The 27,238-nt window shown below is 41.3% G+C and overlaps 2 protein-coding genes across 5 annotated transcripts in view; one reads left to right on the plus strand and one right to left on the minus strand.

The window, feature by feature from the left end:
* The first annotated feature begins 186 nt into the window (after positions 1-186).
* On the plus strand, positions 187-1,848 carry NDUFB2 (NADH:ubiquinone oxidoreductase subunit B2). The gene is made up of 4 exons (XM_068190825.1): positions 187-827; positions 915-1,059; positions 1,136-1,220; positions 1,781-1,848. Exons 1-3 carry the CDS (start codon positions 202-204, stop codon positions 1,208-1,210), a joined length of 846 nt encoding a protein of 281 aa, XP_068046926.1. The 5' UTR covers positions 187-201; the 3' UTR covers positions 1,211-1,220; positions 1,781-1,848.
* A 576-nt stretch (positions 1,849-2,424) lies between these two features.
* The window catches only part of BRAF (B-Raf proto-oncogene, serine/threonine kinase), an 84,211-nt gene continuing 59,397 nt past the window's right edge, over positions 2,425-27,238 (minus strand). For all 4 annotated transcript variants that reach the window (XM_068190815.1, XM_068190816.1, XM_068190817.1 and 1 more), the window contains 10 exons: positions 26,504-26,640; positions 25,702-25,819; positions 24,927-25,011; positions 23,294-23,470; positions 22,099-22,145; positions 21,389-21,507; positions 20,520-20,651; positions 17,730-17,864; positions 16,728-16,881; positions 2,425-11,076 (listed from right to left, as the gene is read on the minus strand). In XM_068190815.1, the coding sequence (XP_068046916.1) occupies positions 11,054-11,076; positions 16,728-16,881; positions 17,730-17,864; positions 20,520-20,651; positions 21,389-21,507; positions 22,099-22,145; positions 23,294-23,470; positions 24,927-25,011; positions 25,702-25,819; positions 26,504-26,640 (1,127 nt within the window). In that variant the 3' untranslated portion in view covers positions 2,425-11,053. The remainder of the gene's footprint in view (positions 11,077-16,727; positions 16,882-17,729; positions 17,865-20,519; positions 20,652-21,388; positions 21,508-22,098; positions 22,146-23,293; positions 23,471-24,926; positions 25,012-25,701; positions 25,820-26,503; positions 26,641-27,238) is intronic.

Genomic DNA, 27,238 nt, shown 5'->3' on the forward strand with positions numbered 1-27,238 from the left:
CTCTCAGATGCTCAGGTGGGAATTCTCTACTGGGTATTTCTTTGCCGAGGCGTCGCCCTTGCGTTCCCGCTCCGGCTGCCGGCCCAGAGAGCGGGAAGAGGCTCCGCACCAGCTGCTTCCTCCGCGACACCCCAGGGCGAGTCCCGAGTCCCGAGTCCCGGCCCCCAGGGCGAGTCCCGAGTCCCGCGTCCCGGCCCAGCCATGGCGGGAGGCGCCGCCGGGACACCGCCCGTGCCCCGCTGTCCCGCAACCGGACTGCTCGGGCCGGGCTGCCCAGGCTTGGACAGAGGGACGCGCTGCTCCTTTCGCCCCTTCCTTAAACACCAGCAGCTGCAGCCGTCTTCTCCCCCGCCCCTCCGAAAAGGAGCGGCTTGGCTGGGGAGCTCGCCCCGCTCTGCGGCCCCCGTGGGAGACGCCAACTTTTGGGAGAACTCACGGAGAAGCCGCCCTTGGTGCCGCCCGGGCGCTCCCAGGTGCTGTGGGGAGCGAGGGGCAGATGTGCGGGGGCAGTGCGTGCTGTCCCCGTGCCCCAGGACACTTCCGTGCTCCGAGCTGTCCCCGGGCCACCACCACCCTTGCCGGGACCCCTCGGAGCCGCGGGCTGTCTCCGTTTCCCGGGATCCCTCGGAGCCGCGGGCTGTCTCCGTTTCCCGGGATCCCTCGGAGCCGCGGGCTGTCTCCGCCCCGGAAGGCGGCGGTCGCGCCAATCGCCGGGGCTGTTGCTGCGCGGTGCGGGTGACATTGGGCACGGCCATGGTGGTGGCGGCGCTAGGCCGAGCGGCGGGGCGGCTGCTGCGGGCCGGGGCCGCCGTGCCCGGGCGGCGGCGGTGAGCGGGGCGGGCCGGGCAGCGGGGCTGGCGGGCGGGCCGGGGCCGGCGGGGCCCGGAGTGAGGCGGGGCCGGGCTGTGTTGCAGCGCGGGCGGCGGGGTGCACATCCCGCCGCGGTACCGGCAGTTCCCGGAGCTGACGCGGGCGCAGGTGATCCGAAGCGAGATGCTCAGTGGCTTCATGTGGTTCTGGATCCTCTGGCACTTCTGGCACAACTCGGACATGGTGCTGGTGAGGCCGGCGCGGCGGCCGGGACCGGGGGGCGCGGGCCGGGCCCCGGCCGCGCTCTGACGGGCCTCTCTCCCAGGGACACTTCCCGTATCCCGACGCTTCGGCTTGGACGGACGAGGAGCTCGGCATCCCTCCGGACGATGAGGAATAGCAGCACACCGGTACGGCTCCCGTCGCCTCTCCTCGCTGAGCGCGGCCCGCGGCTGCGGTGCAGCCCCGGGCACCGTGCCCGGCTGGTACCGCTGCTGGGTCCCCGCTCCCAGCACTGCCCCGGGAAACGTGCCCAAGCTGCGGTACAGGAGGCAGTGTCCGCACTGCTCATTGCCTTCACACGGCTGTCCCGGCTGCCTGACACCAGGCAGCCCTCTTTTGGCAATATAAGGCTGCACTGTAACAACCCACTTTGTTAGGAGCTGTAGCTTACCTGGTACCGGTTCTAAATTATTTTCTTCATGCTGTTCTGTAAAGCCAGCATTATCTATCTTCGAAGAAATACTCTGTTTCTAGAGACATCTGTCTGTATATCCCCTTAAACGTTTTAGGCTTTTGCTCGTTCCCATTTCTTTAATTACCCAGCATTTCTAATGCTGTTGTGTCACACATTACAGCTCCAAACCAAAAGCTTCAACTACTGCTGAAGACAGCATTGAAGAGGTCATCCTTCTGCTCTGCTTGCATGATGAGCAAGAAGGTTCTCAGGTTTTTCTTCTGTTATTTTCAGGTTCCTGGAACTAATCGAGGCCCCTGGAACCAAATCTTTGGCTCCTGGGTCCTTATGTGAATAAAACTAAACAAAGTCTAAGCTAAACTGGGGTTTTTTTCTATTTTAAGTGGAATTCTTGGAAAATGACCATGACAGCTTTAAAGTTGTAGTACTTGAGTACACATGAGCTTCTGTAATGCCTGCTTGATAGAGAATGTGCTTGCCCCAAGAAGTAAGGTCCATGAGTGCATGGCAGGTAACAGTCTTATCAATAAAGGCTCTGCCAAAAAACCAATGAAAAGGTGAGGGGAAATTGTCATAGAAGCAGGAGAATTTACCTAGAAGAGGACTCAGACCAGTTGGTGCCAGGCTTTTCCCAGGATGAAGGAAAACTCCCCTTAGGTATATAAAAGTTCAGACTAGTGAAGGTAAAAATGCCTTAGGGCTCAGTACAGCAGTCAAGGAGGCAGTAATCCAGCTTAAGGAAGATGAAGGGAGGGGGGTTACACTGCAGGAGTCCCTTGATTTTATTTTTTTCCTTCTCTTCCCCTTCCAGAGTTATATCCTAAAGTAACTTTTTCACTCCCCTTAACCACCTCAGTTGCAACCCCTCCAACTTTGTGGAGAGGAGTCATGCATGACACAATAAACAATCTCCTTCAGACTTTTCCATGCAGTCAATCTTTATTATAGCAGTATTCTCATATTCACATCAAGTACATAGAACTTTTTACCTTTCATATAATACAGAGTTCTTTAAATAACTTTACACTGAAATAGTTTTCTTCAATCTGAATTCAGCTATCAAATTTTAATATGTTTTAAGTCTCCATGCTCTCTAACCAAACTGGACAATATTTCCCATTGTACAAATTTACATGAGAAAAACTCCCAAGTACAAATGAAGGGACAACAAAAGTAAAAGGAGAAGGAACAAACAAGAAAAATAAGTTGTATTGGCAATTACAGGGGAAACTTGAGAAGGAACAAAGGGGAGTTGCCATGACCTACCTAACAGGAAACCAAAAATAAACATTTTGTTATGAATTAAAAAATAAATACAAGTTTCAAAACAATTACTCCATTGTAGATTTTAAAAAGCAGCTATGGAAATCTACTAACACAATGGGTTGGTTTTTTTTAAGTAACCAGACTGGACCTTCTACTTTGCAGTCATAAGCCCCTTGCAAACCTCTGGTGGTCAAAAAACAAACAAACAAAAAAGAATACAGCTGAAAGGAATGTGTTAGCACAGAGTTTAAAGTGGTGGGACATACATTTCATTGCACTAAGGAACAGACAAACAAATCAAATCTGTATATAAATTTCCCTTTCCTCTCCTTACTATGTACTTTGCCTCTCATAAACAAGCCTCTGTATTATGAGGTAATGCCATTGTCTTGACTATATATAAAAATAATAAAGTTTAAAGGATATAGATCTGGGTATCTATAAACTTTAAACAAGCCAGTCCTCTCTTACTCCCCTAGAGGGTCCAACCAGTGAATGCTACCCCTTCCATCACTGCTCCATGCATGGCGCTCTCCTGGGAAGCCCGGGAGACCTGTGCCCCTTTCCTAATCTAGGAAAAGCAGCCTGTGCTCAAGTAAGAAAGAGAGACAGTGCAAGTAATGCACAACAGGTTACACACACCCTCACCTGCTCCTGCAAAACAAGCAGAGTCACAGAAGGCAACAGTGGCCAGCCTGCACGTGTGTGTTGGGGCAGGGAAAAGGGATCCCATCAGGCAGCTGATGGCTGATTCCTCTTGCAATTGCTCAAGAATAATGTCTCTGCCCAGCTCAGGAGAGCCTTCACTACACCCGAAGGGAGGGGGGGAGGAGGGTTCCACCTGGAGAATGGAGGGCCAGGAGGAGCTCTGCACTTGCAGTCAGGATGGTCACAGAGCAGATGGGCTGGCTCGTGCATCCCAGGGAGTGGCAGACCCTGCTCTAGAGGCACAGGGCAGTACTGGAGCCCAAGAAAATGTCAAGAGTGGAAAAGAAGTAGCGGGGAGGACTTTCCTCTGTCCCAACACTGAGATCAGAACAGCAATGTTAATTTGGGTTGCCAACACATGCAAGTTGGCCACTGTCAGGTTTCTGTCAGTTGAGAAGTGTGGAGAAGAGGAGGAAGGGGAGGCAGGTAGGACACAAGGCTCATGAAAGAATGATGTGCTTTTTTTTTTTTTTTGGTTGGCTTTTTGTGTGGTTTTCTTTTTTTCCTAAAGGTTCACAGCTTTGAATAAAAAGCACATTTATTGCACTTACACTTTATTTTAGACAGAGTTAATTTAAATTATGCCCTCACAATCCCCCACCATTCCCAAATAACCCAACACCCAAGTTTGGTCCATTTTTCCCCCTAGATCCAACATCCATGCCCAGATGATAGGCTTCATTTCTTCTCCTAATATTCCACTGAATTCCCAAACACACAGATGGATTTTCTCCAACAAGGGTGAATACACATATGCAACACAGAATGACACTTACCAAAACAAAACCTGACCATCTTCCAAACCCAAATAAACAACAAAAAAAGAAAACAAAGTTATTTTTGTGGTTTACTTTCTCAAAAGTAAATGTCACACAAGGCTTATTCTAAAGTAGAGCTGCTGCAAACATGACAAACTAGACAAAATGACTGGACAGGCCACTGTTGGCCCTTGAGGAGGCTGGGTGAGCTGAACACACTGCTGCAGGATGCTATGAAGCAAATACTAGGTAGTTCAGAAGTTCCAAAACAAAAAAAAACCAAAACAAAAGAAAAACCCAAAAAACCACAAGAAAACCCCTCAAAACCTAAAAAAAACTTTCCCCCTCCAGAAAAAAAAAAAACCCAAAAAAGACAAAATAACCATCACATGTACTTTTAGTGCAGAATTTGGGGTAGGTAGAAAGATTCCAGATAGTTCCTGGAACAATTGGAGAACATTTTTACACTTTGTTTTCTGAAAGGAACAAACCCAAATTAAAATCGGTCTGATATCTCATATGAACTGTGCATTTAGACATAACTTTGTAAGTTACAATTATGCCAAAAGTCCTGCCCCAAGGAAGAAAAGATCTGAAAAAGCATTAATATCCAAACCCATTATTTTGTCCTTCATGGACAAGTAGGTTAAATATGACACTAATATGTAGGTACTGCCAGAAGTCTACGTAACCAGTTGGAAATTTGAACAAATCAAATTCACACCTCCTGGTTGTCCCTCAGCTGACAAGAACCTACCATCTCCCACAGTTCATGTGCAATAATGGGATGTGATCACTGAACAGCAACTGCAAGAGGCCCAGGGAAGCAGTGAGGAAACCTGCTGACATTCCAGAAACAAAACTTAGTGCATTTTCTGGGACAAGGAACTAATTGTATGATCTGATATATGTGAACCTTGATTACATGAATGCTAGCCACCAGTTTCTCCTCATCTAGCTCTCATTCTCCATCTACCATCTCCTTTCAAGATGCTGTAAGAGTGTAACCTCAGGCCTCTTCGGAGCTTTCTTTAACAAGTTCTCTGTGTCTTTGGAAGAGAAGGAGGCCTTACTTGTTTTTAAGTTAAATGAACCTCATTACCTGTTGATAGAGCAGATTTCAAGCAGCAGGTTTACTGTAACTAAATTCGGTATCCTTCAATCCTTAGCTTTGAAATGCTAACAGGTAATTTGGGGAATGCTCTCTGCCCTCCTTGCTCCTTTACAGAAGTTGACCAACTCCAAACTACCAACCTGCAGGGATAGCTATATACAAAACTACTGCAGCAGATGTAAACCAAAGACACTGCTCTAGTTACAAAGCACCTGGTTTACATTCTGTTGTACTTTTTAAGGTTGCAAAGGCACATGATCATTTGGCAAACTACAAAAACTGTTTTGGGGGATCCCTATGTAAACCATTGAACAGAGGATCTTGGAAGCTCTCTTTTCTAAACAAAAGAGAGAAGTTAGTTTGCATCTGAATTCACTCTTGGTGTAGTCTGTATTCTGCAGCTTTTAAAGCTTCCTCCTTCCACAGGTTCATAGTTACTGCTGTCATGGTGCTGACTTAGCAGCTTCTGTGGTAGCATCCTTGAAACTTCAATGCAAACTTTTTCATTTTAACAATCTGGCTCTGCTCTTCTGATAGTTTATTAGCTAAGAATCACAGCATCATAGAATATGCTGAGTTGGAAGGGACCCACAAGGGTCATCAAAGTCCAACTCCTGGCCCTGTACAGGACACCCCAAGAGTCACCCCGTGTGCCTGAGAGCATTGTCCAAATGCTTCTTGAACTCTGTCAGGCTTGGTGCTGTGACCACTGCCCTGGGCAGCCTGTTCCAGTGTCTGACCACTCCCTGGAAGAAAAACCTTTTCCTGATATCCAACCTAAACATCCCCTGATGCAACTTCAGGCCATTCCCTTGGGTTCTGTCATTGGTCACCACAGAAAAGAGATCAGTGCCTGCCCTCCTCTTCGCCTCCCGAGGAAGTTGTAACTGCAGTGAGGTTTCTCCTCAGTCTCCTCCAGGCTAAGGAGCACACCAAGAGACCTCAGTTGCTCCTCATACAGCTTCCCCTCCACCATCCTCGTGGCCCTCCTCTGGACACTCTCTAATAGCTTATTAGTAATAGTCCAATAGCAACAGCCTTACACTGTGGCACCCAAAACTGCCCCCAGCACTCGAGGTGAGGCCACCTCAGTCCAGATGGCCCCAGGACAGGGATGTCCCTCCTGGCTGCCAGGGCACTGCTGGCTCATGTTCAACTCGCCATCGACCAGGACCCCCAGGTCCCTTTGTGCTCTTCAGCCTCTCATCCCCCAGTCTATAGACACAACCAGGGTTATCCACCCCAGGTGCAGAATCCAGTACTTGCCCTGGCCAAACCTCATATGGTGGGTATGAAATTGGAATGAAGTAATAAAGCAGTGAAGACAGGTCTTTCAAATGCATGCCAAAACAAACACCAAGTGCAAATGCACAGTAACAAGGCTGCAGTAAACAAAGTTTGTTTCATAAACTTCTACATAAAATGCATCACAGAAAACCAGAACACTCAGCACCTTCAGAGCGATGCCCTAAGAGTCCACTCATGCAGCTGCTTTTTAACTTTTTAAACTAGACTGTACCTAGAAGCTTTGCCTGTCCCACTGTGCTACTGGTGATACATTTTATCAAGAGAGGACACTTGTCTACAGTACTATGAAGAGTTTGTGCTACACACGCTGCACTCACATTCAAGAAGGGAATGAAATCTAGAGGCTGCAAAAGTGTGAAATGTCTACATGCTTCTTCTCTAAATTCAGCCCATCCAGATATCAAAGCTTCAATTCATACTTGTTTTGTGAGGTGTCTGTGGATCTGGCTTCTCTCAGCCTTCTGTAAAATGCTGGATGCATTTACACCACCAGGCAAACACAGAAGAAAAACTATGTATGATCTTCAGGGTACCTTCCCCCCAATTTGGGCATTTGTGGAAAGACATGGTATTTATCAACAATCAGAATTTCACTCATTTTGTGTCACAAAGGCCAAGCTCTGCCTCTAGTGAGCACATACTAATCCAAGTGATGCTAAGACACCATGGTAAAATGACAGTATTTGTTCTCAAACATTCTGCATCATCATCAGCTGCTAGAGCATTCAAGTACAAGAAAAGATGATTTTGGGTAAGCATAAAAAGGAGAAGTGGATTCATTTAATGACCTGCATGAGTTCACAAAGAAAAAAAGAAATGACGGGGCTAATTGTATCTGGGGCTATGTAGGGCTTAACAGACACAGAAATTACTTTCAAAGTAACCCGGCCTCTATATTCCTGCCACTTGGTTTGAGCTCCACCACAATGTTGCAGTTCTGGCAAATATGCTAGCTGGGACTGGGACTGGATACTGGTACTTTTGCAAATGACTACAAAATACAAGATACTATAGAGCTAAAAGAAGCAGTATGACTCTCTAGGTGTTTGTCCCAACACCTGCACATGAAGGAAGTACTCACATTTCCATACTATGGCACGTGCCTGTGGTTGGGACACCACAAAATAGCTTAAGGAATTTAAGGTAGCAGGCATGAATGTATTGGTCATTTCAGTTTACTTCCTTCATCCTACTGCTACAGAGAGCACTCATTTCTCATCTATTCTTGTTTCCCCATTCACTAAATATCTACAGGGCATCTTTAAGACTGGTTCTGATGGCATGCAAGACATCCAGAAAAACTCCTGAAGGAAGAGATAAAACAAAAAATATCCCAATTATTTACAAACTACATTTCTTTCAAAGTTTTGCATGAGCATTACCTGGGAACTCTTACAGACAAACACACATTACTACAGCTATCTGGAGGGAAACAAACAAACAAGAAAACCAGTAGAAATGCATCCTGAAAGGACTTCTCTAAACAGCAGCCAAACAACGTGCACATTCCTCAGGGAAAAAAAAATAAAACTAAATCAGAAACAAAAAAAGAAAAACAAAACTACAAACAAACAAACCCAAATACAAAAAACCCCAGAGATCATGTATTACTTATAAAGTGCTTTGCATGGACAAGGATAGCAATTTTCCTTGTGCTCTTCCTATGGGCTCAAGAAGCATATTGTAGACTAATGGGTAATGAATCTTCACCAAAGTAAGTTCATTTTAAGCAAAGACAGAATGAAGTTCCTAACACAGAATTTTCTGCCAGCACGACTTTGTGGAAGGAAATGAGAGCTTTTAACAAGCTCTGTGAAATAAATGAGTGTTGAACCACCTGTCCATACTTGCTCTGTTAACAGCTTCTTTTGAGAGAACCTTCACCTCAGTATCCCTGACATGTAAAAATGGGGCCACAGCCCACAAAGGGGCAGGAACCAAGCACGGGGTAAAAGGAGAAGAAGGGACTCCTTTCCCCCTGGGAGCCTGTATCTGGTAAATGCTCTCACCTGCCTGCTGCCACCATGGCCCCAGGCTCCCTCCACCTCTCAGGTACTGGCCTCAGACGATCACCAGGGAGCACTCTGACTGCACCATCTGCTACCACTGCTCTGCATCAGCTTCTCCACACTGGTAAGTGGCTATTGCTATTTTATAAATTCCTGCCAACCTCATTAAGGTAAAAACCTTACAGCATCTGAAGACCCACAGCAGACAAGAAAAAAATTTGTGCTTTTTTTTTTTTTCTTAGTTTTTAAAATGCGTCCTGTACACAAAATCAATTCTATTCATGTACCAACATGAATCACTTCATTCTTGTAGTGACTATTAAGTCATTCACTATTGCTATCTTGCTAATGTTTGTGGAATTAATATGAATACACAGTATTTCAGTTTTAATTCCCACTTCAGATCAGTCCGGTCCCTACAGCCCCAGTAAATATTTACTGACAAACGTAACAGACTACCAGCAACACCGCAAAATTCCAGGGTATTAAAAACACCTTCTACTTCCGATGTGCTTTTCTCCCTTCATCTGGGAGCAACCTTCTGCAGACAGGAACAGTCCCACTTTCCCTAGGGAGGGAAGGACAGCACCCTCACTGGGTACATCCACGTTTAGCATGGACACCACATTCACACACATTTAACTCCTTCATTTATTTGTGGTGATTTTGTTAAACACTCCTCACCTCCTCCCAGCAAGAACCTCCCTGCTAGAGGGGGGTCAGTTCTCCTGCCTCACCTGGAGTGGTACAGGGCTGATATTAATCAAATTCTGGCAACTTCTGTCTGAGCTTGAGTTTCTTTCCAATGTGGTCTGCCTTGCCTCTGTACAAATAATTTACATGTAATACCACATACCAGAGAGCTCTGCAAGCAGATCATATCACAAGATATTCTACTACAGGTAAATGATGTGCAGAACTTTGTGTGCTGTTGTTTTCCCTGACTGGGTAACTTGCAAAAAGCTACTAACCATTTGAAAAGCAGGACTGGAGGACAGGAAAACAAAGCACTCTAATGGAGATACCGCCACCTTCATCCTAGTTTGCAAAGTGTACAGAGGGGAAAGACAAGCAGAAGGGAAGAGATGACAGGGAGGAAAGCAACGAGAGGAGGAGTAGTCAGCGTGGATCCAGCAAGTACCGTTTTGTTTTGATCTGACAGCTTGCCATTACGACAAGATGCTCCACATTTACACACATACTTATCAGAGGACGTTCAGTTAACAGGATAAAAATCCTTTAAAAAAAGCTCTTGAAAGTACCAAAACACAATTTTTGGAATGTCTAATTCTAGGGGGGGATTGTATTTGTATTCAATTCAACCTGAGAACTTTTTTCCTCATTTATGAAAACATTACATATTGGTAAGGTACCTGGCATTAACCTGCACCCTCGTTTAAAATAAAACTTTTAAAGTAGGTACATACACCATTCACAGTCTGTATCAGGATTTCTACAGACTTTAGATGCTGCAGCAGCATCTTTGATAAATACATTGTATCATATGATAAAAAAAATAAAAGAGAGGACAATCTTGCTACATTTTTTTTAACTTCAGTTTGTTGCTGGACCAACAAAAGAAGGATTGACCTAATCCTTCCAGAAGATGTTGTATATGCACACACCAAGAAAATACTGGAAAAGGAAAAAGGTTAAGGATGGTGGTTGTTGTTTGTTCTTTTTAAGAAGTGGTAAAGTAAATCTGAAAAAAAGGTGTGGCAGCATCCCCTTTTCCTTCAGATGAACCTCTCTGCCTTCAGAATAACATCTCCAGCTCCCACTGCCCCACACTTTTAATTTTGAAGGAATAAACCCCAGTAATATAGACAGATTGAGGTGTTTGACACTGTAATACAGTGAAAAGGGGATACTGCGTTGCCCATAAATCAGTAAGTACACCAGGAAAAAAAAGGATCAGAATGGAAAATGATTCTTTGAAATTAGCACTCATCAGACGTTCAGCCTCTGATGGTTACGCTGTTAGAGGGAGAAAGGCGGCCGGCAGACCATCCAAAGCAAGTCTCCTAAGTTGCAGCAGCAGCAGCTCCGTCCCCTCGCGCCCGAGCACCACAGTCACACCATGAGCGCCCTCTCCTCTCTCCTGGGAATGATGCCAACGGCACAGGCAGCCACTGCAGGTCTCCGAATGCACGTGGTGGTTCGTGTTGAAGGAGAAACACTGGCAGCAGAGGACTCTGGTTCCCAAAAAGGTACTTTTTCCCATTGTGTTGGACTGGTGGTTCCATTCTGCTCCACTTTTAAGCTTATGGATATCTTTTCTAAATTACTTTAGGTTTTGCGGAGCAGAATGGAGTTTTGATGTTAAGAAACTGTAGGAACACAAGACTTAAATAACAGAGTGGGTGCTGCCATGGTGCTGTGGCTACTTGAATGCTGCAAATTCTCCTGTAGAGGGAGGACAAGAGCTTGGTTTAAAAAGGTGATTTCAGTTATGAGACTAGTTGAACGTCAAGCTGAATATAAAAGATGTTAAAAAATGCAAACTGTTAAAATAAAAGCACAAGAGAATACACAGTGAGAGAACATTGAATATAGACCCAGCATATTTAACCAACAAAGGATTTCTTGAAAGCAAGCCGTACCCATTCTTCCCAAGAAGGTGAAAGTTCAAGCAAAGTTTAATTCATCATGCATTTGAAAATTAAATGTGTCAGTTTAATTTTACTTTAAATTCCTTATTGCACATACGTTCTCCTGAGAAGCACCAGTTTCAATAAATGCATCCAACTGCAAACCAGTTCTGTTCTGTTGTAAAACTAATTTAATAACAAAGAACTATATGAGACATCCATTACCCTTTAAAGACTATATACAGTAAAGTGCCTGAATAGAAAACCAGTGTTACAGAGTGCTAGGATTTGGTTTAGAGACCAACATAGCAACCCACTGACAAAAATTTAAGAATGGAGAGATTGCCTACTCAATCCCAGACTAGAAATTACGTCTCATTTACAGGGACCATAACAGATAAAGCAACTCCATGCTTCCTTCAGAATTACTGAAAAAAGAATAATTGCATGCAGTGCTTTCACAAGTGATGATGTCCTGAAATCCTACACAATTTATTTAGTGTCACCATGCCGTGAGACAGACTCATAGTCCCACTTCTGAGGGGGATGCAACTATGGCACAGAGTAAAATTACTGCCTGAAGTCTTTCAGGACTTTGACAGAAGACTGAATAGAAGCTGAGTCTAAGATATTAATCCTCTTAATCCTATACTTTAGCAAAAAAAAAAAAAAAAGAAAAAAAAAGAAAAAAAAAAAGAAAAAAAAAAGAAAAAAAAAAGAAAAAAAAAAAGAAAAAAAAAAAAGAAAAATTCCCTGCCACCCACAAAGAAATTGTCTTCTATAGGATTTTTAGTGAGGGGTCATAATCAAAAGGACTCAGGAGAAAGAGAAAAGAAACATAACTTCCCCATGCTGGGTTTCATATGCATTTTGGGTTAGTTTATGCCACTTTCTTGACAGCCCTTCTCAGAGCTTCCCTAATACTGAAGTAGTGATAAGCAGGCACAAGAGAGCCTTTGTTCTGTTCTGAAGGGTTTTGAATGCCATTACATTCAAACAACTGCTCCCTATCTGCTGTCCTTCCATCTTTTCAAGAGTGACTGTATTGTTGGCTTTGTTTTTTCTCAAGAATCTTATTCTAAATACTGGAAACAAAACAGAAACATCCCTGCAAACAAAATTCTAGGCTTAGAGTGTTAATTCTGTGGAATGCCTTGCTCTGCAAAGAGTAGAACCAAGAAGAGTAGTCAGCTGTCTGCACTAGGAGGGGGAAGAAAAGGCATCTAAAAGGCCTGTGAGGAACAGCCGACCCAGTTCTAAGGAACTTGAAGAAAGCAGGGAAAGGGCTCTGTGCCTCATAGGAAATGAGAAGGGAGTGCACCTGAAGTCCAAAGTGAGGGTGGCACAGGGAGTTGTGACAGGCCTCAAGCTCTGTGTCTTTACAGACTGTGGTGGCAGGCTTAAGTTCTAACAACAATAGAATAAAAGCTTCATGATGGATCTAATTGCCTATTTTACTAGTTCTAGCACCAGATTAAATTCTTGTTCTAAATACCGGATAATTTTTTCTTGCTTTTTTCTGCTACATTTCACTGACTTCTCAACTCTCTTCACAGTATCTTCTAGAAACACCTCAAGTTTTGTACATGTTTTCTTTTAAGAGAAGGACAAAAAAGTGACCAAGTATTGCCTGTGAGGTCAATTTTTAAGTGACATTTATGCTTAGCTACACTTTCAAGACATGCTCTATTTAATTTATTTTTCAGTCTGCCTTTCTAAACTGGTGATTAAAGATAAATTTATAAAAAATAGGTTGCTACCTCATTACTCATCTTGTCCTTCTGCCTATTTCTGGTAATAATTCAGATTTTAATGGTCATATAGGGATTTCAGGAAAAAAGCCAAAAACCTTTAATTGGGAAAGAGCAATGGAAAAACAGGACCAGAAGTAAAGAATTATTTGAGATAGAATGGTAGCTTTAAAAAGGTAATTTTCTCTTTCCTGCCATTTAAACAAAACCTTAGCAACCATATTTTCTTTGACAAGCTAATGCTAAATCTCCCCTTTCAAAATTCCACTGTTAATCTGATCTCAAATCAAAGGAGACCAAAACAGGTAGCATGGTCATCTAATAAGGGGATTATGTTGGCTGAACATGTGTGAAATCAAGTTGCCAGTAAGAGCTTTCCCTAGGTGAGGTATGTACATGGCTATACCTATCCACACCAAGCTAGGAAACCACATGCTTAGCAACTTGCTACAAGAGAAAACCCCAGATATTTATATTCGTTGTGAGGCAGACATCTGAGGTGCTTTTTATCAAGCAGAACTGCAGATATTTGCTTTGAGTGGTAGCGAAGCGATTTCTTTCCAAAGGATAGAGAGCATCTGAAAATATCCACTTCTTACAAACCCCTTTCAAGTCAGCTACTACAGTCTTTTCATGCTTGTCTCACACAGAGCAAGTGGAAACTATTTTAAATGCACACTTTCAAAAAGTCTGTACTAAAAAGATGATCAAGATCTTTCATGTTGCCTCCAAACAATGTATTACAAGGGCATGTTCCGAGTGAACCTGCTACCCCCAATTCCTGGAAAGATTTAAGATGCAGCTACCATTCTGTACTCTCACAAATTTGTAAGCTACCTGAATTCATGGGGTTACTAAGGTATACACACATCATCTTAACTGTACTCCTTATCCAGGGGTAGATGCCATGTTTCTCAGAAAAATCATAAGGAGAAAAATGGTTCCCTTCCAGGCTGTGCCAGCCTTACCTACTGAACTAGAGACTGACTGACTTATCGTGGGGAGACACCAGATTCCAACACCTTGCCTGGTTTATATTCACAGATACAGAAAAAAAAAAAAAAGGAGACACTTTTCTGCTGGATCTTGTGCTGATCTTTTGTATGGATACTATCCACTGGGTAAGTAAAAATTTGGAACATGTTGAGACTACCAAGACAGATTTTGTTTCTGTACTGTATGTAGGGAAGTAAAATAAAAAGTCATCTCACCTAGTATAAATTAGTCCTCCAGAAAAACCTAGGATCATACAGGCATGTTTTCTGAACCAACAGGTATCTGTTTCTAAACAATATAGCTGAGTTACACCTTTGAGAACTCTGACCCAAATCCACAGGTGTAGTTAGGCACCTTCATCCCACAGATACCCCAAATCCCATTGAAGCAGCAATTAGAACTTAAAAAAGTGAAACCTCTAAATACCTCTCTGTCAGATAAAGTTAATGATCCACAAAACAGCCTCCTTTTATAGGAGGCTAAATGTTTAGTGAGAAGCTAATATCACATTATGGCAATGGAACCCAAAATGCTCAGTAAGAACAGGTGACACAGGAAGAATGCACTGACCATAGAGCAAGAAATGGGGCCAAATGTGTCTGAAGATGGCAGCAGTTTCCCCCCCATAATTGTATCTCTGATAGCACAGATGAACAATCTTAACAACAAGAAGGATAACACTACTCCAAGGAGTAACTGGATGGAACTGATCTGGCAGACCTGAACAAGAATAAGCCTGGGCAGGGCAATGGTGAGCATTCTGCACTCTCTGCAACTCTCTTTTGTAAGGCTAAGATTTTTCTGTGTGGGATGCCCCATTTCTAGATTCTGCAGGAGACCTAGTAGCATCCTCTTGCTCTGTACTGAATACCACACCCCTGGAAACTTTCCTCATCACTGCTAGAACAGATACATAAAATAAAGAATGAGAGAGGAAAACAATACTTCAGTCCTGTTTTCATTTTCAGATAAGCCTGCCAAAATGAGGTGAAGCTACCAGGAAGAAGGGAAACATTTTCTAAAACAGTAGTAACTTCTGTCCTCTGTAACTATTTCCATAGAGAGAGATTTCAACAGCTAAATTTTCTTGACTAAGAAAAGGAGAAAAGTTAGTTCCCAAACTATTCCAACAGCAGAAGTCAAAAAGACCATTATAATCCATCCAGAAAATGTAAAAACTGCCTATATCTCTTCAAGCTCTCTAAATCTGCTTCCCATTTTAAAAGGCTCAGTTGCCAGACAGCAGTAACATTTCAGAATTCCTGATCTATTTCCAAAATGTATTGCTAGCAACAGGCAAACTTCTCCATGAGTATGTAAATCAGAAGCCATTAGGAACATTCCTGGCCCTTCAAGTCCTAACAAGAGCAGAAATAGCTTGTTTCCAATGCAGAGTAATCTGTGAAAATTAACAGTTCAGCAGTTTAAACCAAGTAAAACCACATAACTCATCTCAAAACATGCAAGAACACCGTTTCTATATCTTATTTTCATATCTGCTATTAAAGATTGATATAACCTCAACCACTACTCTGATGCACTTGTTCCAGAGCAACGCTCTAGAGAAAAATACAGTCTCCAAAGTGAGCTGGCAGGATTTTGGTAAGGTGTCCAACTTTCTCAGATATCTAGTCCAACTGATTCACTTCTGCCTAGTCAAACTAGCAGCTTTTCCATGGAAGAGAAAAAAATCAATTTGTCACTGAAGAGAAGCATGTTCAGTGTATTTTTAACAATATTAAAATAATCAACACCTTTCATCTTAACAAAGTTTGTAGTATAACACTGACTTCTGTGAACAAAACTGCTTTTTCAAATTTTGCTATTATGGGTGTTAGCAGCACTTTTCCTCTTAAAGCACTTGGTCATGCTTGAGATTTAAAATGTTTTTATAAATTTTGAAATCCCTACTGACTGAAGGATACAGGCACCATTACCAGTAATAGCCTTGCAGCTTGGCAAAAGAGGATTCAGAATTTCTTCTGTGTTGCATTGTAACAGAACATTTGAAGATGGTGTAATCTACATCAGGTCAGAATATTTAGAGAAAAATGTAACATAAAAAACCACATTCATCACTCTTCTGTAGGAGAAATGTTCTCTAAACAGTACTAATTTAAACTTCCACTTGCAAGATAAGAGTCACATGTCATTCAGGGCTTTCTTTGGATTCTGTGTTGTATCTGCTCACTTCTGCTGACCACAATAAAGTTTTGACTCTGCTCAGCCTTGAAGCTAAGTTTATCTTTCCAAGTGTTTCCCATATGAATAGCCTAACTAAATGAAGAATCTAAAGCTTTTTGTTCAAATATAATGACCTCAACTGAAGTAAAAAAAAAAAACCCAAAACAACAGACCACCCCAACTTGAGTAGATTCAAATCAAATACACTCCTAAGTAACTAATTCCAATCAAAAATGACACCCGATGACCTTAAGAACATTTTTGCTTGTTTTGAAGTGACCTTTCCCATGTCTCTTACATGACATTACAGTTCTTCTTGTGCCAGCTGTTCCCAGGGCACTAGTTACCAACACAGATTCTGTGCTGGGAACACTCAATGCCCAGCGTTAGGAAGTGAGTCTTTGTTCCCTCAGTAAACCTTACGATCGGAGCTGGTAGGAACTGAGAACAAACACCTTGCGCTCACAGGACACACCAGCACACAGACACACAGGCACATGCTTTCACATTTTGGTTCAGTGCACTGGAAACCCACCATATCCCCCTGCTTGGATGGGTGTTTTTGGAGAAGCACAAGCATATAGACTAAAATCCTCTGTCTGGAAGCCGGCCCGGTTCAACGAGGGCTCAGATGCACTGCGGTGAATTTTTGGCAATGACCGGGCCAGAAGCTCAATGGAGGCAAGAATCTGAAACATAGAAAACACATGATCAAACCTGTTCTTCCAAAGCTGTGACTCTCTCTTAAAACCAAAGGCACAGTATCAATTAACTACAGAAGAATATTTAAACACCTATTAAAAAAAGGGTTTTTAAAATACAGCTTACTGCACTGCACTCTTAATGTTTATATCCTAAGGAAGGTGAAAAGGATAGCTGGGGAATTTCCCCCTTCTCAAAGGCACACTGATTCCCTCTAAGCACAGTGAAAACACTTGCTTTTTATTGGACTCCTTGTCTACGCCCTAGTACCTGTACCTGCCACTGATGCAAACAAACCCAGCTCTGCCAGCATTTTGCTTAATAACATTTACCAAAAAGTCAGCAGGGGGAGCTCCTTATCTATTGAAAACGATTTGGCTACATTCAAAACAGGAAAAAATATCGTATTTTTGCCCTCCTCCCCCTCAAGCTTTTTGAGCCCAAACCTTCCTCAGCAGGCACGATAATAATCAAACTCTGTGGCAAAACTATCTGTTTGCCTTCACGAAGCTTGGGGGAGAGCAAGGAGGGTAGTGTAAACATTTCTGAGCACATACACTGATTTCTGTGTCTAACTGTGACTATTACTTTCATTATCTCCCAGCTGAAACTTTCTCCAACATGTAAATACTTTTCCAAATACATAGGTAATTTTAATACCTGCATTTTAGAATTAAAATGAGCCATTTCGAATTAAACAGAACTAACCAGGTACTGAACCAGGTCTCTTATGAAACCCTGCTACAGTACTAATCAAAAAAATTTGGAAGTGGCCAATGAGTTCAAAACTTTGAATTGTAAAGTCTGTTGAGATCTAAACAAGAGCATTTTTCACCTGTGGAAAAAGGGGTCTCTCATCTCTTTTCTTTTTTAAGCATTCTGCCATTAATCTCTTCATAGCTTTGGGACAGTTGCTCCGTACTTTGCTGAGGTCTGGAGATAGGTATCCTCGTCCCACCATGAAAATTATCTTTATTTAAGGGGAAAAAAGATGAAAGAGGAAGAAGCTGAATTGATAAAATAAACAGTAACAAAAGGTGAACATTTTGCTAGACTATTTTGGTTGCAGCAACAAGCTTTCTGCTCCCAGGAAACATTATCTGGTATTGAAATTGACAAATTTCATAGAGTAATGCTTGCTAACCTATTCAGTACAGAGAAAAAATTAGATCTTTCCTCCTCCTCAGAGAGATTTCTGTGGAAGTTGAACACTAGTAAATGGTTACCATTTATAGCAATAACCATCTAAGGAACAGTTCTTCGGTGTCAAAAACTGACAAAAACAAGCAACTCTGTGGCAGGAACAGAACGTCTAAAAATAAATATACTGTAAAAAGAAATATTCTGTTTTATATTACAAATCAACAACAACTTCACATTGAAAGGTATTTTAAGAAACACATGGACTTTGGATATTAAAACCCTTTACCTTCTGAGAATTGATTCCGTCACATACCTTTCCAACACATAAGCTTATTCTTGACATCTGACCACCTCCCCCACTCACAAAAAAAAAAGAAAAAAATCTCAAAAGAAAAAGAGAAACTCCCTCTTCTCTGTAGAAGAGGAGACAGACAGGCTTGGTATTTTTACAGTAACTCTTTCAACATGGGAGGCTTACATTTCCCCTAAGGATAAAACTTTAGCATAAAACCAAGTAAACTGATAGGAAGCAGGAAAACAAAATATAAACATGGTTAATAATCTCTTGTATATATAAAAAACCATCAAACATCATCATGTCAAGCCAAGGTAATTTGCAACGTGGTTTGAGTATTGCAGTAGCACTAACACTAAAAAGCACTTCCAAACCAGCTAATCAAAGATCTATTCGTGCTGCAGCAGTAATCACTGCCTTTTCTGAGAACTCAGACAACCCAGCAGGTCTATCACACCTTCTCTCTAATGAAGTCTATTTCATACCTTGACATTGGGAAAAAAAACCACAACAGAAAACCCTCACATCTCAAGCATGCTATACATGTTATTTATACTAACACAATCCTAGTCCTTTTTTAACTCTGCTTCAGTCACATCTGTGTTGGCATCAAGAAGGAACAGAAAACTCCCATATGGTTCCTTTAGAAATCCCCATGTGCCGAGCAGGATTTTATAGTGGAGATTTGAATACTGCATCCCTTACCTCTGCTGCGATCAGACTTACCATTATCTAGCAGGTGGTATTTTCTAAATAATGGCACAAGTTGAAATTATTCAAAATTCATTACTCTTTATGTTTCAAATAGTTTCTTTACAAATAATACAGGGGCTAATCTTTTATTTTAGACTAGAGAAAAGAGAGTATCACTATAAGAACAGTCTAGAAAAATCTGTTGAAGTGAGAGAAACACTGAGGTATAACAAGAATGACACTTTGCTCACTAAGAATCTTGGTTGTGTCATAGTAGCTGATGTAGATGCACCAGAGAGTAAGGAATATTTACAACTTTTCATGTAATAGACAGGGAGTGACAGAACTCAAGACATTAGATCCCATATGTTGGATTCACTTGCATGTTAAAATTTGTTTCAGCACTTCATTGTAAGCACCCACATCACTGGGTTCATCTTGCAGATCTCAAAAGGTAAAAGCTAAACAAGGCCAAATATTGTTTTTAGAAGGCTGGATCCATCTGGCCAGGAGTCCAGGCTTCTTCCAAAAGGCAAAACCAAAATTATTAAAAAAAAAAAACAACCAAAAAAAACCCAAAAAAAACAAACAAACCAAAACAAAAAGGAGTCACTCCAAATTTGATGAATTGGGATGAAGTGTTCTGGCAGATAGGGAAGCAGCCTTATAAAATGGCATTCACAGATGAAGGTTGCTATGGTTTCAATTCTCAAGTACTGACAGTGAAAAAACAAGGGATGAGGACACAGAAGCAATAAATACATCACTGCTGAGACACAGAATAGTTTACACCAAAGATCTTGATGCACAGATGCTGTTTTTAGGTTAGACTGAAATAATGAATCAGGTATGCCTTCCCAAATGTGCCTATCCCATGGAGATGTATTATGGCATGTGGGATGATTAGGACTTAAGGAATATTTGTTCACAATTAAGTAATCTTCTTACAGGATCCCCAGACTCTGGGAAGTTATATTGTCCAACAAGCAGGATTTGAGAAATGCTGATATCCTGCAATTCAGTTAGATGGTGCATGCTCTCTCAAAGTTCAGATGAATATAAAACACTTGGTGAGATGACTGCTCTTCTGTTTTGTCAGTCCTGTAGCTGCACTATTTATTATTCAATGCAAGTGGAGAGGTGGGGGGAATGAGAAGAATAACTGAACACACACATGGGGGATCATTTTGCCTCTGCAGAACTATTCTAAACTAGATTACTATTAAGTAATCTGCTCTCTCCCTAATAAGTATCCTGGCAACCAGTCCAGGAGCTGAAAATCTATACTTAAAATAAAAACACAAAAAATACCTCAAGAGAATTAAGTAAATTGCTGCTATGTGGCTGAGGCAGATCTAGAGAATGCAGAAATGTCATCTCACAACATGAGAATCAGAGACATCAAACACACAGAACATCAGAAAGTTCACCACCCAAAGCTGAATCAATCTCTGTTTCAGACCACAGTTGACTGAAGTCAGTGCCTCCCCTTACCTGGTCCCTGTTGTTGATGTTGGAGTATGGCAACTGTCCAGTCATCAATTCATAGAGAACAATCCCAAATGCATACACATCCGACTGAAAACTATACGGGTTTTTATCCTGCATCCTAATAACTTCTGGTGCCTGTATCAGAAAGGGCAAGAATTAGTTTTTATTTCTCTCCATTGTGCTGCACCTCACCTACCAGGAACAAAACATGGACTTGTCCAGGGTACAGGTGCAAGGCCCACTCTTGCCTTCAGGTGTTACTGGGTCCTAATATAGAGTGGATGCTGACATGAATCTCAAAATCCATTGCTTCATTTAAGCTTGGTGATCCCTTTTATTCCTCTATGACAGAGCAAAATTATCTTGGCCAGGCAGAGAATGTATTTGGAAATTAGAATTCTAAGGACACTGAAAATAATGCCAGCTAACAGAGCTTTTAAGTTTTTCCAGGGAGAAAAAGAGGAAGTGGAGCTGCACAGGAGATTGCAGTATGAAGCAATTCTTCTTGAATCCTTAAAACTTAGGAGCATCTTACTTTTTGCTGAGCTAGTTGCTCTACTCTTTTGCAAGGCTTTTCTTACCTTCTCCTCAATGCTAGATTAACGATACTCATTTTCCTTAGCCGCTATTTTCATTTCAGTATAAACCTCAGAATAAAAGATGGAGACACTAAAGTTTTTCTGCTGACTACTGGAAAACACATGCTTAAAGAAGAATTGAAAAACATTCATTTACTACTTCGTATTACTGCTTGTCTTTTCCAGCTTTAGCCAGCTTTTATATGTCAGTGTGCCAGAGGGATAAGGAGCAGGAAGTTTGGCCAGAAGTAAATAAATTTGTTGAAACAAGCTCACCACTTCCCCCTTGCTTACCATCCATAGAATGGAACCAGACAACTGTTCAAACTGTTGGGATCCACTCCATCGTGATTTCACTGTAGCTAGACCAAAATCACCTATTTTTACTGTGAGGTCTTCATGAAGAAAAATATCTAAGGGGGGAATGTTAAGGGAAAACAGACAAGCAGTGCTGGCCCTGTCCTAAAAGAAAAATGAACAGCTACAAATTTGTAACATGAACATGACAGTTTTAACCATACAGCACCACTGAAGAAGGTTTCTACATCATGCAGGTTTTAAGCAGCCAGCACAGTGAATTATGGTATGTAAGGGTTATATAAGTAATGACTGGGCCAGTGCTGAACAGACCATGGCCAGGTGGCTTTCATGAAGTGCCAAGTATGAGAAAAGCTGAAAATGCTCCATGAGCCAACTCACATAATCTTTCATTACATGAAGAAACCAAAGGATGCAAAAAAATCTTCGTGATACCAACTAAAACTCCCTATGTTATTGCAATCAAATCAAAAGACACAGTAAGCATCTCCTATTTTTGTTATTAGTGAAAAATAATTCACTTTTTTCACTTTTAATTCACCTTCTTAGTGAAACTTGTATTTGGCAAATATCCACACATGAACAGCTTTTCACAACAGTAAGGTAATTTCTGGCAGAAAAAAAACCAAAAATAAAAAACCAGGAATGCTTTCATTTTCCAAAATGACATCTCTGGGAAAGGATACTATTACTCTTGAGGTCTCTGTGGATGATTGACTTGGCATGCAAATAACTGAAAAGGAATATCATAGATTAGGTGGGTTAGATAATACCAATCAACGATTCAAAATTCACTGTACTACTGAAACATAAATTCTGTCGACATTCAAACCACACATTTATGCAGGCAGTAAAACTTCAGTTACCCATGACAGTTTCTGCAACATTCACAGGAAAAAATAAAATAAAGCTTAGGCTTCCAGCTCAAATCTGATGCTACTGATGAGTAACAATTATGCTCCAACTTCTGCTTTTCAATTCTAACCCAATATTCACAGTAAAAAGAACTTCACTGATTTTTTTCATGCAATTCTGTGCTGAAACTCCTGCTTCCCAGCCTTAATGGGGACTGTCAAGACTTTGTGAGCTAGTCACAGCTTTAGATAAGGTGTTCCTAAATTGCAGGAGCTAAATGTGCTTCCCAGTCTCAATACGTACTCGGGTACACTGACTGCTTTTTAGTAGAGGAGTGGAAAAAAGATCCCCTGATTGCAGCCTGGATAAACAGATGGCAGGGAACACAGAGGAAAGCACTTGCCCCACAGCAGATACAGCCTGAATTAGTCTCCCATGGCTCTTTGTTTAGTCAATGAGATTGGCACAAAACTGCTGGAAAAGCCCCAATTTGTGTCTCTGCTTTGAATCGTGTTCACAAAACAGCTTCTGCATCTCCCCTACCTACAGATGGAGCCTGGGGAGATGCACAGGCTAACAGAAGGCTAAGGCTGGTTGCTGCAAACACCTCCATCCTCTTGACTGAAAATGTAATGGAATACTGAGAAGAAAAATGGCACAATGAACTGCAATCATCATAGTGGTTTTTCAGCTGAAGTGTGATTTCTCTGGTCTTACAGCAGCAGTGTTCTGATTTTGACACACAGTATTTGGCTAGTTTGGTAAATTCTAACTCAATGGCCCTCTATGGGAATAAGGATTATCTACAATCCTTAGAACAAAATAGGGATTTCTCTTCAGATGTTGAAACCTGTTATTCAGAGAGCTCTGATACTTTCATCAAATGCTTTGATGATTGATACAGGACCTTGGGCTCAGCAAAGTGAGCAGAGAGCTGGCCTTATTTGCCAATGTCAGCCAGAGTGTGAAGGGGCTAAGTAAACATTGCCCCAGTGCTCATTTGCAGACAAGTAATTCAATACTTACTCCATGCCTTGTGCAGTCTGTCGTGCAATATCAATTAGCTTGATCATTTCAAATTTGGTCTCAATGATGTGTAGATGGTGATACAAACTGGACCCTTCACACCATTGTGTAACAATAGCCAACTGGGGTTTTGTTGAATAACCCATGAAAAGCAGGATATTCACATGTCGTGTTTTCCTGTTTACAAAAAAAATAAGAACCAGGAGGAAATCGGATCAGGAAATCAGGAAAACCCAGGCAGATCTATCACAGTCTACATATATATTTCCAAACAGAAAGTGTTGGGTTAATCTCAACCTCTTGCTAGACTAATTTAATAAATTATTCCTGAAGTTAGCCTTTCTTATCATATTAACATGAAATAACTACTCTGGCAACTAAAAAATGGTAAGTGGGGTACTGGGTAACTAAAAAATGTCAGAGCTCTTATGTTTTCTTAAATTAAAAAATTAGCATGGGATCCCAGCTTGGGAGCCTTTGTCCTTGCAGCAGTGTGGACTAGGACAGTTCTATGCTATGTGATTGTGCCTTTTTCAGGTTCAAGAATTTGTCAAGTGATGCTGAGAGTAACTGCTGAAGAAACAAAAAGTAAGCAGTTTCTTGCAAATCCTACTACAAAGCTAAGCAATGATGAATCATAATGGAGAAGGCACAACTACAGCTAAATATGCCTTGGCTGGGTCAAAGGATAGAACAAGTGACAATGTATGTTCTGAAACAAACAAACAAACAGGCTGGGCTCCATCCAAGGGACAACCAGCAGAAAGCTGGAGTAAGATGTTTGATTTCATTCAGTTCTCTCACAGTTCTGTAAAGAAAATGAAGAGATACCCAAAGTAGCACAGCCCAGAAAGCCTCTACTCCCACAGCTATGAGCTTAGAGTTTTTGGAAGTAACATTTTCCAAGGGTAAAAGGCTGACCATTCCCTTTCACCATGTAGATTATTTGGGATGTTACTGCAGCATAGGTGCCCAGCTCAAGCCATCAGGTTTCCAGGGACAAAAACCTTCTTGCCATTTTGTTTTTTAAAACACAATTATCCTCAACACTGCTCCAGACTGTACTTTGATGTAATGTTTCTTCACAATATATATTCTATAATATCAGGCTGATGAATCTTCTTTTAAGAGCTGAACCCAAACCAAATACTTCCTCAGAGATTGTAGAAGCAGTAGACATGAGAAAAGGAAATAATGAAGTGACTTTATAAGAATTACATTAAAAAAAAAAAACAAACATCAGAGAAATCAATGTTACTGAACAGAAGCTATTAAATAACAGATAATATGGGCAGGACTGTAGCTGAAAAACCAACCACTAGTCACATTCTCCTTCAATTTCAAAATATGAATGAGAGGAAAGAAAGGCCTACAGCTCACTCTTAGGATTGACTGTGCCCTGGGGGGAGTACATTAGCAAAAACTAGTTCTGAGTGTTTGGACATGTATGTATTGACAACATAGATGTGCAGACAAATGCATACAGTGGGTACAAAGAAATATTTTTTAAAGGCTATTTTTTCTGCCTGAGGTATCATCTCGTAGATGTGTTCCAATGGAGATCTAAAAATTCAGTGATTAATGAAGCACAAATCTACACACATATTTTTCATGCCATTAAAAATCTTCTTACCTGAGCACTCCTACTTCATTTTTGAAAGCCTGTAACTGTTGAGGTGTGGGTGCGGTAACATTCAACATTTTCACTGCCACATCACCTTTAAAACAGCAAGTTTTAGTAAGTGCCATTGATATATATTCCTCTCTTGAGAAAATGCTATACAGAACATCAGAAATTTTGGGATACCTTTTTTTTTTTTAGCTTAAATGAAATAAATCACTACAATTTTAAAGCTAGTCAATATTCAGTAAAATGTAGAAATACTATTCTTACTTTACTCTGAGAAATCATAGCCAGGCCAGAGCTATTAAAAGTACACATCTGAAATCCTCATTCATCAAGATGCATACTTCTGCCTTTCTAACGTTTCATCTTTACCGTAATCATTTCTCACTTCAGAAGAACATGTAAGAGTTGAGTTTCTAAGCAATATGAAGTTCTTACACTAGCTATTTGGCACACTACTTATTAATTTAATAATCATATTTACTGCCCTTCAGGGCGCTCTCCCCATTATGTCACATCTCTATTGTTCTGAGGAGCCCAGAACTGGGGCCAGCACTCCAGGTGTGGCAGTGCTGAGGAGGATTGCCTCCCTTAACCTGCTGGCAATGCCTAGTGCAGCGCTGGAGCCCATCCTCCCTCTCTGTGGCATGGGCACACTGCTGGCTGCATTCAGCCTGGTGCCCACCAGAATCCCTGGCGTGTTTCTGGGAAGCTGCTGTCCAGCTGGGTGTGCCCTGGCAGGCCCCCTCAAAAACAGCTGTTTGCCATCATGGCCACATACCATGCCACTTTCCTTTGTAGACTGTTCCAAATGACCCAGATCCTATCCTTTGTCCAACTGTGATCTGTCCATCTGGTATCTCCCAATCATCACTTGAATCCCGTCGACCAAGAGTTTTCTTTATATATGTGCAAAAACAACAAAAAGGAAGAAAACAAGTGCATTAATGTCTCTGAAAACAGCCCCTTTGTTAAAAATTACTCACCAGCATTTCCCATCATTAATGCCCTAAAAAGATGTTCTTTGTCAGATATTGTCTTGTGACTTCTAAAGTTAGCCCTACACAAAACTTCAGGATATAGGTATGCCAAATTACTACCTGGCATGAAATATTTGCAACAGCTTTCTGGCAGTGTTAAAACCAGAAAATATTAAGAAATGCTTACAAAAAAGAAAGTAGTATTTGATTTAAAATTGTTAATCATAATACTAAATAGTGATTTTTTTAAAAAGTGGATGTTTTTATGTTTTCATGTATCATTACATAAAAATTTGTTACATACATTTGTTACTTTCAAAGTTTATGAGTCATGGTGGGAAAAGTTAAGCTGTTACATGAAGGGAAAGTGGCATTACAATATGAGGCCCACCAGTAAAAGTGAGTTTAGTCAATTATTTAAATTCTTTATATATCAGTCCCACAATTATTTATGGGTTTAAAGTGGGTTATCCCACTCTAATATTTATCGGTTCCCTTGATCACTGCCATATTCATCTTCAAAATAATTTATAAAACTCGGATAGAAGAGCAATATGGTTGTGGAATATTTCTACAAAAGAAGACAGCTGATCTTTCCCTTACCATTCGATTTCTGTCTTCTGAGGATGAGGATGATTTCCTTTCCCGTTGGGGTCCTGGTGACTTCTGTAATGCTTTCACATTGGTTAGTGACCCAGGCAAAGAAGCAGGAGGTGTTGCAGACAAGCCTGCAGCTGAGCCTAAATTTCAGAAACAGGATAGCTTTATCTGTAAGAATCCACCTTACAAGAATGTATTGATATTAGGTGCAAGAATTGTGTTTAAGATGCAGTATCTCTAAACATCAATGTGAATGTTAAGAGAAAACAAACACATACAGGAATATTGTCCTAATATTAGATTAGTGCTCATATCTCAGATTTCAGGAAGAGACAAATCTATAGCAAACATCCCTGTATAGACAGTCTCCAGTCTCTTGTTCATGAATTAACAAAGGGACAATGTCTTTTTAAGTAAGAAAAAAATACTTTAAAATGTATTTTTTAAATTCCATCAATTTCTTTGAGAGGAACAATAGCATTTTAGTGCATAGCATCTACCTGTGATATTTCTTGTAGATAAGCTTTTAGGAATCAAACAAATAGCTGAACTATTGTACTTTGGAATCAAAATGGACTAAATGCAAATAATTGAAATGTTTTCTGGTTGAGTCTCCAAGTGCCACCTGAAAATCATTTGGCTGTTTTAAAGCTATCTGTTAGCAGAGAACTATTACTTAAAAACAAATATTAGACTTCAGAAAGGATTAAAAAAGAACAAGTACTTAAGTTAGCTATT

This window comes from Anomalospiza imberbis, chromosome 5, assembly GCF_031753505.1.
Source record: "Anomalospiza imberbis isolate Cuckoo-Finch-1a 21T00152 chromosome 5, ASM3175350v1, whole genome shotgun sequence".
Taxonomy (NCBI): Eukaryota; Metazoa; Chordata; class Aves; order Passeriformes; family Viduidae; genus Anomalospiza; species Anomalospiza imberbis.

Bases quoted from the DNA above. Each gene is read 5' to 3' on its own strand.
- NDUFB2 (XM_068190825.1), top strand. From the start codon at position 202: ATGGCGGGAGGCGCCGCCGGGACACCGCCCGTGCCCCGCTGTCCCGCA. The intron at 828-914 runs GTGAGCGGGGCG...GCTGTGTTGCAG, and splicing joins GCCGTGCCCGGGCGGCGGCG to CGCGGGCGGCGGGGTGCACA. The intron at 1,060-1,135 runs GTGAGGCCGGCG...CCTCTCTCCCAG, and splicing joins ACAACTCGGACATGGTGCTG to GGACACTTCCCGTATCCCGA.